We start from the raw sequence: 12,786 nt of genomic DNA, 5'->3' as shown, positions 1-12,786 counted from the left end.
CCAAGATTCTTCAGTCTAATAATTTGGTTTTGCAACAGGCCTCCTATATAACATTCCATGATCACTTGAAAGGTCATGACACATATCATTTGGATTTTGAACAATTAGTTGCAGAGGGACAATTCATAGATATAACCAGGGCTTTTTTTTGTAGCATGAACTCCTTTGCATATTGGACCACACAGCCCTGATGTAACCAATCCTCCAAGAGCTTACAGGGCTCTTCTTACAGGGCCTACTATAAGCTCTTGGAGGATGCCTACTACAAGCATGTGTGGCCTAATATGCAAAGGAGTTCCAGCTACAAAAAAGGCCCCGGATACAATGCAAACGTAGTACGTATGGCTTTGCTATCAATGATCATGAAAAAGACAACTTGAAAACCTTGTTTGCCTTCAGTAATTATTGCCTTTTTGTCCCCTGTAGATACTGTACTCCAAGGTATATAGACTATGAAGACTTGGAACGAAAATACTGGAAGAATTTAACTTTTGTGGCACCAATATATGGAGCTGATATTAATGGAAGCATATATGATGAGGTATGTGTTCTATTCTACCCTGATAAATTATCTGATTATTTTGCATTGCGGAAGAGAATCATAGTCTGAATATTGTCTGTAATTCCCATTTCTGAGTTTCAATTTTATTGTAAGCTTCTGTTTTCCCAGTGAATAGCATGGCCTCTTAAGGCTGTTTGGTGGAAGGAAGATTAAAGTATAGTGGAAAGTGTTTATTTTAAATCAAAATTAATGTGTCCTTAAATTCTGAATTAAATATTAACAAAAGTTTGTATTTACAGTATCTTAAAACGAATTAATGACCATTTGTGAAACACATGAAGTAAAGCTAAGACTGCTTTGGCATTAAAAAAGGAATCTTGATAAAGATTGGACAAAATAAATATGGTGTTATAGAGAGGTCTTTATTCACATTGTTATTATTGAGGGCCCAACATTGATTTCTGGCAAATCATCACAAGTTCTGGGATTCAACACAACTCCAAGAAATAGTTCAGAGAATCCATATTCTATGGCCACTATTTTATGCACTCTTAAACTATCCAGGCTCTAAAATTTGCTCAGTTCAATCTGATTTGAAGTTGTTTGCTATGTGCAGAGAGATTCCTTCTTTCATCTCAAAATTGATAGTAATACTGCAGTGCAAAAGGTAAGCAAGGGTTGTGGATTACTGTCCTGGTTAGTTTAAGTATTTGGCTGCAAATCAATGTATTAATGGTTATTAGACCAAGGCAGGGGTAAAACCTAAGAGAGTAATGTAAAAAATCCAATATGTGCATATGCTACCTTGTAATTCTGCAGAATAACAGTGGTTTGGATTGAAAAGATCTGAGATTTTCCTATTTTTCTTTCCTACCTGAGTTCCTAGATCCTCTAAGAACCACCGCTTTTGAATGTTGCAATGCAGCTTGGGGAGTGGATGCAGCTAATCAAAGGCTGCTTCCTTAAGACATTAGCAGAAATGGTTTCTGCCTGTGAATAGAGCACTTTGGATCCAAACTTGACTACCAAAGTGATACATTACTAGTCAGGATTTTTTTAAACTAGTGATTTTTCTCTAACAAGCAGGCTTTCTCAAGCCTTTGCAAAATCTCCTTGAGTCCAGACTGTGAAAAGAAAGGCATAGTTTTTGTCTGCATTGCTGTTCTCTTGGAAGTTTAGCAGCACTGCTAAATAAAGGTGCTTTGTCCAGCAACAGCTCCAGAGAGGTGTGGGTGGGGAGAAAATTCAAATGTAAGAAGTATCAATGTTATGTGGAGGCTTCATGTTTTCCTCCCATTGTTAAACTCTTTATTGGCTTTTGTCATCCACGTTGATTCTTCAGTTCCCTTTGTATTAGCAGTGGGGTGGGTGGAAAAATGGGCTCAAGAGTACTGCAGCTTTACCACACTGTGCCATGGGACTCTTGTTAATAATCTTGCTAATGAATATTAAAAATCTTTGTTGTACTTTTAGGGAAAAAAAGGGGGGGGGGATACACTTACCTTAGAACGTGCATAGATGTTATTCATTGCTAAGCAAACTTACCTAAATTAGACACAAAAGATTGAGTTTTTATTGAAATAAGACATTATACTATTTTATAGATTATTTGTAATGCTTTATTTATTACTTGCTCTTTGTATGTAAATATGTTGTTGTTCTGTGTTTTATTGTTTTGTTTTTGAAAAATATAAATTATATTTGAAAAAAATAATTATCACTAAAATATTTCATAACAGAAATGTGAAACATCCCAAATGTAGAATAAGTGACTGGCATTAGAGCAGCCAATGGGAGAGAATAATCTTAGCATGAGAAGAAGAATAAACAGAAAAAAAGACAGGCAAAAAAAAAGTAGCTGAAGAGAATTTTGAAAAAATCAAGCAAAGGGAGGAAGTGGTGGTAGAAAAGAGGGCAGGGATGCTGCAGCCTGTAGTGCAGAGTGAGGGTATAAATGAAAAAGGTGAGTCCTGGCATCTGTGTGTTTAAGAAGTGGAATCTTGGAAAACAATTTTTGGTTTTCCATTTTTGTTTGCACGTGTCAGTTTCTTATTCTGCCACCAGATGGTACCCTAGCACAAGGATTCATGTTCATGTTTTTTATGCTGTTAGAGAAATCTCTTCTAAATTTAGAATCAGGATCTTTCATATTTATTCACTGTAGGGGTTTTCATATATTCAGTAAGGATAGATGAAATGCAGCTTGTCTAGAAATGAGGCAAAGGATGAGCAGAAAGTATATGGTGTAATTACGGCCTCATGAGAAACATGTGATAAATGAAATATGTGAATTGTATTAATGTAAAAGCAATGTAGACAAATATAATAGAGGCAGTGTAGTTTCCACAATGTGATAAATTTCTTATTCTGTAAGTTTTCTGTATTTTTAAAAGTCCCAGCCAAAATACAACAATTCTGCATATTATATAGCATTTTGTGTTACGGATCTTTGCTGTTTTACCAAACCAGGAAGTCATTAAGATTAGTACAGAATCTATATCTAACAAGCCATTGTTATTTTAATGGCTGAGCTCCAGAAAAATAAACCCAGTAGAATTTTGGACATCTGCTCAGCACAGTGCAAGTCATATCAAATCTGCTGTTTGTGATGGAATAAGCTATGTTGCACCAAACTATTTTCAGTCATAAATTTTCCATGGAAGTAGATAGGACAGTTAAATGAGCAGTTAAATGAATGATAGTTAAATGAACCCCTTCCCAAGCACAGAACATCCTGCTTTTGTAACTTCCCTCTGTTTAAATTCTTTTGTGACATGGAAAATGCTGTTTGAGCAACATGAGTCCAGTGTTTATGGAACCAGTTGTACAGTTCTTTGAATCCTAGCTATTTTCTTGTTTGGCAGAGTTGAACTGGTTCAGACTAAATATCAGCACATCCAGCAATCTAAGTCCAAGAATGGTGCCATAACAAGGATGGCATAATAGTCCTTTCTGGCTCTGAAGCATTACAGAGCTACTACCCCAAGTATAGTATTCTAGCGTAGCTCTCATGGTTAATAACCATTGATAAATCTGTCTTTTGTGAAGCTACCTATTTTGTTTGGAAAGAATGAGAAGCACTATAGTAAAACTTTTAAACTCTATAAAATAACATGGAGTAATGTAAGGCATAAACCTATGCTTCCCTTTCTGCAACGCTGCAGAATTAAAGCCAGTGTTTCTCTCTTGATCTACTGTGGTACACCCAGCACTTCTTGAATGCATTGATAGCATTGTACTTCATAGATATAAATGTGTGTTTTGTTCAGTTATGAAGGTATCTTCTGTATATTTCAAGGGTGGCCAAATTTGCTTAACATAAGAGCTACAAAGAATACACATCAGATATTTGAGAGCCATAAGACATGAATGCCATGTTTGAAAGCCGGAAGGCAGGCAAATAGATGCGGGGCAGAAGCAGTAGAAAGAAAGCAACTTTAATGCATTCTGTAAGCCATCTGCTAGCTTGTTGTGAAGAAATGATTTAAAGAGACAAATGCCTTCTCCAAAGAGAGCCCATGGCGATCTTTGTTATCATTATATTTTTGATAGGGATTGTAAAATCTAACATGTTTTTATACCTTCAGCTGCAGAAAATCAAATGAGTCAGCACATTGGTACTTCATTACATAATGTTTAGCTCCATACTTACAACTGCAGTCCTTTAGTTACAAATTTACTATTTTCAGCCTGTTCCAAGCAGTTCTTCTATACAGTTCCCCTCATTCAGAAAACCCATTTCACTTTAGCCTTTAAGCTGTCAGCGTCTGTGTTGCTAACCTCTACTGTCATTTTTCAACTGCTGTCTTCATGTCTTCTGCTCTCAAACTTTCCATCAGCTTTCCTTGGTTGCTGTTGGAGAGAAGTGGCACCTAGCCTGTCCAACATACCTTTTAAAAAAGATCTATTTCAAGATATTAGGGCTGCCGATCTTCAGGTGGGGCCTGGAGTTCTCCTGGAATTATAGCAGATCGCCACATGGCAGTTCAGCTGAAGGAAATAGCAGCGTTGGAGGGTGGATGTTATGGCATCTGTCCTCCCCAGGAAACACTTCCAAATCTCTAGAATTTTCCTAAGCCACAGTTGTCAGCCCTACAAGAGCCACAAAATGCCATTACATGGAAGTCTCATGTGTCCTTCCTCTCTATTGTTTCAGTGCAAAGCTACCAGGGTTATGGTCCTCATCCCCCTGGGGTGTGGCTAGAAAATAGCACAGCTGTGGGCAGGACTTTCTAAAACATCCACTTCCCATTCATATGGCTTGCTAACATGCCTGGAGTGCATCTTATCTAGAAAGATCATAGCAAATCAGATTTGAAGAACATAATACAGCTGGGGAAAAGGACAGTTAGAGCATGCCATTGTGTGGGTGTTCAAAAAAGAAATCTTTCTGTGAATGCAGCCAAATATATGCAAAATGTGGATTTCGATTTCTAAAGTAGTAAAATTCTAGTCAAAGCTCTAGAATTATAAATTAAACATAGTTTTTGCTTTAAAAAATTAGCAGCTCAACTAACAAGGGGCCAAGAGGTTACTTGTTACAACACCCCATGTATATGTGTCAAAATAAAGTTAGCTTGGTGTTCATGTTTGTTTGTCTCCATGGAGATTATGTCTGTGTGAGAAAAATGTGCGCAAAGGCCCTCGTGAGTAGCCAGTAGTACATCACTCGGGGGGGGGGGAAGGGGGAAGATAGGTAATGCTAATAATGGAGAAGACTGAGTGTCACAACTCCAGAGTAATCCCCTTGAAGGAGAAGGGATGGAGCAGGGGCATAGCTCTAAGGTGGGCTCCAAGGAGAGCACACACTGCTGCCCTGCTGCTCTTGCCTGCATAGACCTGGGAAGAGAGAGTGATGGGGAAGGGAGTGCCTGGCAGTGTGCCTGTAGGCAGGTGATGTGCTAGGCGGCCATCTACCTGGCCAGCTCCTACATGCTCAAAGCCATCTCATTTCACAGCAGACGCACAGCAGATAAGTTAATTTTTTTCATCCAGGGCTATGGCATCTGTGGCAGCCACCAGGACAACCTTCTGGCTCCAAGCCTTGCAAACCGACTTCCTTGCCAAACCTATAGTTACAGCTTACCAATTTCAAGGAGACTGTTTGGGGTTGCCTTCAACATAATGTAACTCCCACCCACCCATTTACATGATGCCCTTGAATTACATGCACTTGGTGATTACTCTGTTGGCTAAGATAAGTCTTAGCAAAATGTCCAGTCTTCTTGCAATATTTGCATTTATTCTCCTTTTGCAGATCAATTTATTCTCCTTGTGCAGATCAATTTATTCTCCTTTTGCAGATCAATTCTCCATTATACCCTATGGGAATCAATGAAGTTTCCAGCAGACATTCCCCCCCCCCACCACTTTCTGATTACCCTGAAGTAGGGGCGGGCTCCAAAATGGGGATCCTCTGCCCCCAACTGGGGATTGGCAACCCTTTTCAGTATGTTCCTTCAGTTCCTTTGTAGCATCTTGAGTCTGTATTGAAGCTTTCTGCAACATCCACATTTTGTATTTTATTTCTAGTTCCCAAACTTATCATCTTAGTTTCATTCAAAGTTGCCTTGGTTTGAATTGCTATTGCTACAGATAGCTTTCTCCAAAGAGAGTTCTTCTAAATGCAGCCATTCTTTTATATGAGATATACTTGTATTTTCAACTTGCTGGTCTCTAATAATCATCTCATCAGCCAATGCTCCAAACTCACAGGGGCCAATTAAGTGTCACAAAACAGCAATATATTGTAAAGTTGACTCTCCTGGCTTCTGTTCATGCTGACAAACTTTATGAAGATTAGCTACCACATTAACTTTGGGCACAAAAAAATCCTTTGGTGCAGTAAGGGTAGTCTCATATTTGCCATCTGCAAGAGGAAGTGTGTAAAAAAAAAATGTTCTACTCCCAAGGAATGAATAAGCAGTGCAAGTTTTCTCTCTTCAGACACATCTGTGTCACTAATTGCAAGCATATAATAATTACAAATACAAATCCATGAAGTAGAAGCAATTGGAGGCTCACCTGGACTTTTCAAAAAGGGTGCTGGTGGATTCAAATGCAGAAAAGTCACCCCATCTTTGCCGCCAATTTGTTATGGCTGTTCAGTAATGCCTCCATCAAATTTAATAACCTACTTTTTAAGGTCTCAGCCAAATAGCAGTTAAAAAATTCTACAACTACATGGTCTCCTTCTTCCTACATCAGAAAAATACAACTCTTTCCATAACAACAGTTTTCTTGAACATATACACAATTGCATCACAGTATTATATTCTGATGTGGCAGGGATTAATTCCTACATAACTCTTTCTACAGAACTCCTACACAACTACATAACATTGAATGTCAGTTACCAGTTACTTTTTGAACAATTATTTTAGTGAGGCATTTGATAGCTTAATGGTTTTCTTTTGACAGTTAAAACATAGGCCGTTTTCCCACTGACCTTACTCCGGAGCGACATCCCTCTTCACTGCGCAGCGTCTGCGCGGATTTCCCACCAACTGCTGCGCACAACCAGGAAGAGCGTTGCAGATGTAAACTGGTTTTTAGCGATTTACATCTGCGACGCAAAAGCCGCAGCACTTCCTGGTTGTGCGCAGCAGTTGGTGGGAAATCCACGCAGACGCTGTGCGGTGAAGAGAGACGTCGCTCCGGAGTAAGGTCAGTGGGAAAACGGCCATAGTCTTACTAGATCAAATGTTTTGACAATGTTTCAATAAATAATAATTATAATTGGCATTTATATAGTGCTTTGTGTAACTTCAACCCTTACAACAATCCTGTAAAGTGGGTTAGGATTATCTTTATATTGCAGATGGTAAAGATAGTAGTTTACCTAAGCTCACTGAATATCTTTGTAGGAGAGGCAGGATCTGAAGTAGCATTTGGTGGCAAAACTTAAACATTTAGAATACTGTATACTATTCTAGTTTCAAAGTTGGAAGTAGATACCAAATAGGGCAATCAACATGATCAAGGAGTTGGAATACCTTCCTTATAACGGAAATGCCTTAAAACTTGGACTTTTCAGGGGTTTTTTGGGGGTGTGTGTGGAATGGTAGGGAGACACAATAGAGATTTATAATATTGTGCATTTATTTAGTTATTAGAACACTTACCTTGTCTATCTCATTAAAAAAATAGATACAGAACAATCCTGTGGTGTGCAGGCACCGTGTCAGCTGATTGCTGTGTAACCATAGTGGCGTTAATCCATTCTCTTCGGGATAAGTTACACAGCAGCCAGCAGACAAATTTGATGGATTTGCAGTGTTTTGTGAGCATCACTGGGGTAGCATCTGTAGCAACTGCAATCAGTGGAGGTCTTGTGTGGAGATGATGGCACTACGAAAGACAGAGCTGCCAGAGCCAGTCAGGGGCCATGTGATAAGGGGGTGGAGTCCAGCATCCATCTCAGGTATGGGGCAGTGAGGGGCAGGCCATAAGAGTTCTGCCTCATTGAAAGCAGCACCCCCCCCCATTCTCTTAAGGAGACCAACTTCTGTCAGATGATCCAGGCATCTGATAATGGGAAGGGGGTTTGAGCTCCACCCCACAGGCATCTGCAGGTGCCTCAATGTCCACACAGAGCATAGGGTCCCTAGAGGGCAGAAAAAGAAGGGGGGTTGTTATTACCACCCTACTAACTTGGGGTGTCTGTTGCTCCTGGCCACATAGCTGAGGGCACTCCTGCACCACCCCTGCAAGTGCCCTCTCCAACCCCCTCCAAAGACATCAAGTCCACCTGCTTCATTGGCTCTCCCTCAGGCACTGACTCCAGGAACCTCTGCGATCCCCTGCCTTCACAGGTATCTTCTCCCTGGATGGCAGAAGTTCCTCCTTTCCTGGAGTGGACACACAGTTAAGAACTTCATTCACTCTATTCATTTCCTAGTGTTCTGCTCCATGGAGATCACAAGTGGCTTCCATCATTCCCCTCTCCTCCATTTTATGCTCATAACAACCCTCAACAACTCTGAGAAGTTGGTTAGGTGGAGAGTGTGCAACTGGCCTGAGGAAATGCACTGAGCTTCCATGGCACAAGTGGGGGATTGGAATCTCATGGCTGCAACAGGGGAGGGAACTTGATTTTTCAGTTCAGTTGGTGCCTATGGACCACCCCATGTTTTTTGATGATGTAATTTTCCATCTCTGATGGAGGGCATTCCCAGGCTTATAGGACTCAGGGAGCCAGCTAACTTTGGCCTTGCCCCTGAAACCATCCACAACTGCATGAATGCCTTGGTTGCACCAATGGATGGCCGTCTCTGGCTTCTGCTGGTCCCCAAGAGCCACTGAGAGGTGTTGGAGGCCTGCACCATCATTACTGGCCCTTATGCTCTGCTATTTTGGAGTTATGGCAGTGTATGTATCAGCCAATTTATCCCCAAGAGAATGGATTAATGCTGCTGTAATTATACAGCAGTCACTGACACGGCACAGGTACAGCACAGCATTGCTCTGTAAGCCACCTTGAGTATCTGTTTTTAAACAGAAAGACAAGCTAAACCCCCCTTGGGATTGCACTGTTATTATATTAAATTCTGTTCAAAACCATTAAAATAGGTAATAACTTAGAAATTTACAAGCACAAGATTTCATTCAAAAACATTCGGAATAAAGAGGCTGGAAGGCCTCTAGGGCAGAAACCACCTTCAGTACAGTGGAGATCAAGTTCCAAAGAGCAGGGATAGTAGTTCCCAAGAAAGCCCTCATGGAGATTCTTATTGATCAGATTTCTCTGACCAGAGTTCCTGGAGTAAGACTTCTGCATTTGACTCAGAATACAAGCTGGTATATACAGATTGAGGTGGTCAGTCAAGTACTTTGGATTCAAACCATTTAAGGCTTCAAACATGAATACCATTAGTTTGCATTGGGCCTAGAAGTACACTGGCAGATAACATAGTTGGTGCAAGATGGAAATAGAATGTTTGCTGCAGCCAGAACCTCTAAACTGTAACTGTGTAGCTTAGAAGTTACTGCATCTTAGATCATCTACTGTCATCTACTGTCAAAGTGATGAGATCATGTGACTGTGATCACAGGACAGGCTGATGCAATGCCCGGTAATTGCCTGTAGTCACAGTGAGTCAGCATATTTGCTGATTAGTGGGCTGAGCTATAAAAGTGCTAACTAGCAAGGTTACTTTCTCTCTCTGTATTGATGATTGTCTGGCGTAGCACTTTGGAGCTCTGGATTGTAATTATACTGCACTTATCTGTAAATACTTGTAAATACACTGATAGTTTTAGTAGAACCAGTGTGAAGTCTCTTCTTATCTGCGTTACCATTTTTATCAGCCTAATAGCACACCGCTCTGCTAACACGCACTGTCCGTCATAAACATCCTAGCTGCTGTATTCTGAACCAATTGAAGTTTCCAAACTGTCTTCAAAGGAAGCTCTATGTAGAGCTTATTACAGTAGTTCAGCCTGGATGTTACCAAGGTGTGTATACTTGTGACCACCTCTGTCCAGAAAAGGCTGCAGTTGCTGAATCAATCTAAATTGGACACACACTCCTGATTATCTCTGTTACTGGGATATCTAGGATCAATGAGGTATCCAAGAACACGACCAACTGCAAGCCTTCACGGGGAGAATAAGATCTAATGGTCAGTCCAAGTTGAGAGCTGGTGTAGTGTAGTTAAGAGCGGTGGACTCTAATCTGGAGAACCAGATTTGATTCCCCACATGAAGCCAGCTGGGTGAGCTTGGGCCAGTCACAGTTCTCTCAAAGCTCTCTCATCCTCACCTACCTCACAGGGTGTCTTTTGTGGGGAGAGGAAAGGAAAGTGATTGTAAGCTGCTCTGAGACTCCTTTGGGTAGTGAAGAGTGGGGTATAAAAACTAGCTCTTCTTGTCCTTTGCTCCTCCTCCTCCTGTTGGATAAGCAAGTGGGAGCTGTGGTCTGGAGTGCCTTCCACCAGCTCCAGCTGGTGAGTCAGTTGAGGCCTTCCTTGGTAAAAAAAGACCTTGCCACTGTGGTGCATTTCCTGGTAACATCTAGATTAGATTACTGCAGTGTGCTTTGTCTGGGACTGCTCTTGAAATGTGTCTGGAAACTACAATTGGTACAGAATGGAAAATGCTGGTTGGAATGGATTGTAGAGACCATACTGCTCAAGTCTTTTTTCAATTACATTAGCTTTCAACTTGCTTCTAGACACAATTCAACATATGGATATTGACATTTAAAAAACGATATGACATGGGGCCAGAAAATCTTTCTGGAGGACAGTAGTGGAGGGAGGTTTTGACCTTATTGCCCTGTTGTGGACCTTTGACCAGCCATGGTGGAAAAACAGTATACTGGAAACAATTGACCTTTGGTCTTATCTCACAGGGATCTTATTTTATGATAGTAACTGCCTGCTTATCTAGGTATCTGGTTTTGTTTTTTTAAATTACCTGAATCCACTGTTTGACATAACATAAACAGTTAGTTATGTTTAAGTCCCTACTTTTCACTAAAAAAAGGCAAAAGGGCTTTTGGTGCTTTCTGTGTGCACTTTATAAGAGCCCCGTGGCACAGAGTGGAAAAGCTGCAGTACTGCAGTCCTAAGCTCTGCTCACGACCTGAGTTTGATCCTGGCAGAAGCTGGGTTTAGGTAGCTGCCTCGAGGTTGACTCAGCTTTCCATCCTTCCGAGGTCAGTAAAATGAGTACCCAGCTTGCTGGGCGGAAAGTGTAGATGACTGGGGAAGGCAATGGCAAACTACCCTGTAAAAACTGTGCCATGAAAACGTTGTGAAAGCAATGTCACCCCAGAGTCAGAAACAACTGGTGCTTGTACAGGGAACTACCTTTACTTTTATGTGCACTTTTAACTACCCTGCTCTGAACAGAGGCCTAACTTGTCCAGTGAAGTCACTTGGCCAAATTATTCAGAGAAAAGTAATTGTCTCCCATGATGCTACAGATGTTTTTGCCTTTTTAGTGAAAAGCTAATTGTATGGGTTTGCATTCATTTATTTGTATCCTACTGATCAGATATAATGTCTTTGTTCCAGAATGTTAAGGAATGGAATATTGCTCATCTCAATACTATATTGGATGTTGTAGAAGAAGATTGTGGAATCTCTATTGAGGGTGTCAACACCCCATATCTGTACTTTGGTATGTGGAAAACAACGTTTGCATGGCACACTGAAGATATGGATCTCTACAGTATAAATTATCTTCACTTTGGAGAACCAAAATCATGGCAAGTTAATCTGTTTATGAAAGCTAATTTTGGTAAAGATTTTCTTTGTTTTAAAAGATTAAAGTATACAAAAAAGCAGTTAGTTATGCTTATTGCTATATATGTGTACAGAAAGATTTAGTTAAAAGTTGCAATAGTGGAGGCTGAGATTTGTGAGGAAAGACATGCCTTAAATTTATTAAAGGCTACCCATGCACAAAGTAGGGGGTTGCTGCTGCTGTGTGTGGAAAAAGTGACAATAGGTAAGAACAATAGATGATAAGCTTATCTCACTTTCTGCATCCCATTGAGTCTGAACACAACTGCAGCAGTGAAGGACATGTCTTGTTGTGTACGGTGTCACTTCCCTACTAGTCCAGGTGGTGGGGGAGGGAAGTAACAGACCACCGTGGGGAAGTGACAGTGCTGCTGATACTGGGAGCAGTTCTGTGTGTGTGGCTGTGGGCCCTGAGCAATCACCCCTCTTTTGCCCATTGGATAAAATTGCCTTGATTATTCTTTGTATTTGGAGTTCCCTGACTATGGAGAAATTCCCACCAGTCAATGGGTAGTTATGTTACACTATCCTGCTGATAGGCTCTCAACCTTAGTATTGTTTGTTTTAAATTGACAAGTGGAGGACTTGCAAGAGGGAGATGTGATTTGGGAAACCTTGCCCATGCCCAGTGTCTCTCTGTCTCTGGGATTTTATAAGTTCTCGGGACATAGAGCTGTCTAATTTTCCCTTTCCCTCTGGGTTATTTTCTCCTTAACTGTCTGCCAACTGCTCTCAGAATTCTGGGCCTCTTGGGATATGTCCAGCCATGATCAAGCTGGTTTGTTTGTTTTGGAGAAGTGGACTTTTTGTTAATTTTGTTGATGGCGCCCCCCTCCAAGTCCCCTCTCCTCCTGATCTCCAGCCACTGGCCGACAACTCTACTCAGCTTTTTACTTGCTGCAGAGCTGAGAGGTAAGCCTAACTCACTGGATTTGGGCAGCTGTGGGAAATAATTACTAAATGTTTGGTATAGCCTGTCCCTTTTGACAGGGAAGGCAATGGCAAACCACCCCGTAAAAAGTCTGCCATGAA

General features: G+C 40.9%; 1 protein-coding gene across 3 annotated transcripts in view; it reads left to right on the top strand.

The window, feature by feature from the left end:
- KDM4C (lysine demethylase 4C) overlaps positions 1 to 12,786 on the top strand; it is a 390,817-nt gene that overhangs the window by 38,662 nt on the left and 339,369 nt on the right. For all 3 annotated transcript variants that reach the window (XM_060237364.1, XM_060237363.1, XM_060237365.1), the window contains exons 5-6: positions 427 to 541; positions 11,524 to 11,717. In XM_060237364.1, coding sequence (XP_060093347.1) covers positions 427 to 541; positions 11,524 to 11,717 — 309 coding nt within the window. The remainder of the gene's footprint in view (positions 1 to 426; positions 542 to 11,523; positions 11,718 to 12,786) is intronic.

The sequence above is a fragment of the Heteronotia binoei genome, chromosome 4 (genome assembly GCF_032191835.1).
Source record: "Heteronotia binoei isolate CCM8104 ecotype False Entrance Well chromosome 4, APGP_CSIRO_Hbin_v1, whole genome shotgun sequence".
NCBI lineage: Eukaryota > Metazoa > Chordata > Lepidosauria > Squamata > Gekkonidae > Heteronotia > Heteronotia binoei.
The sequence above is the reverse complement of the archived record's forward strand: the minus strand, read 5'-3'. Positions and strand labels throughout refer to the sequence as shown.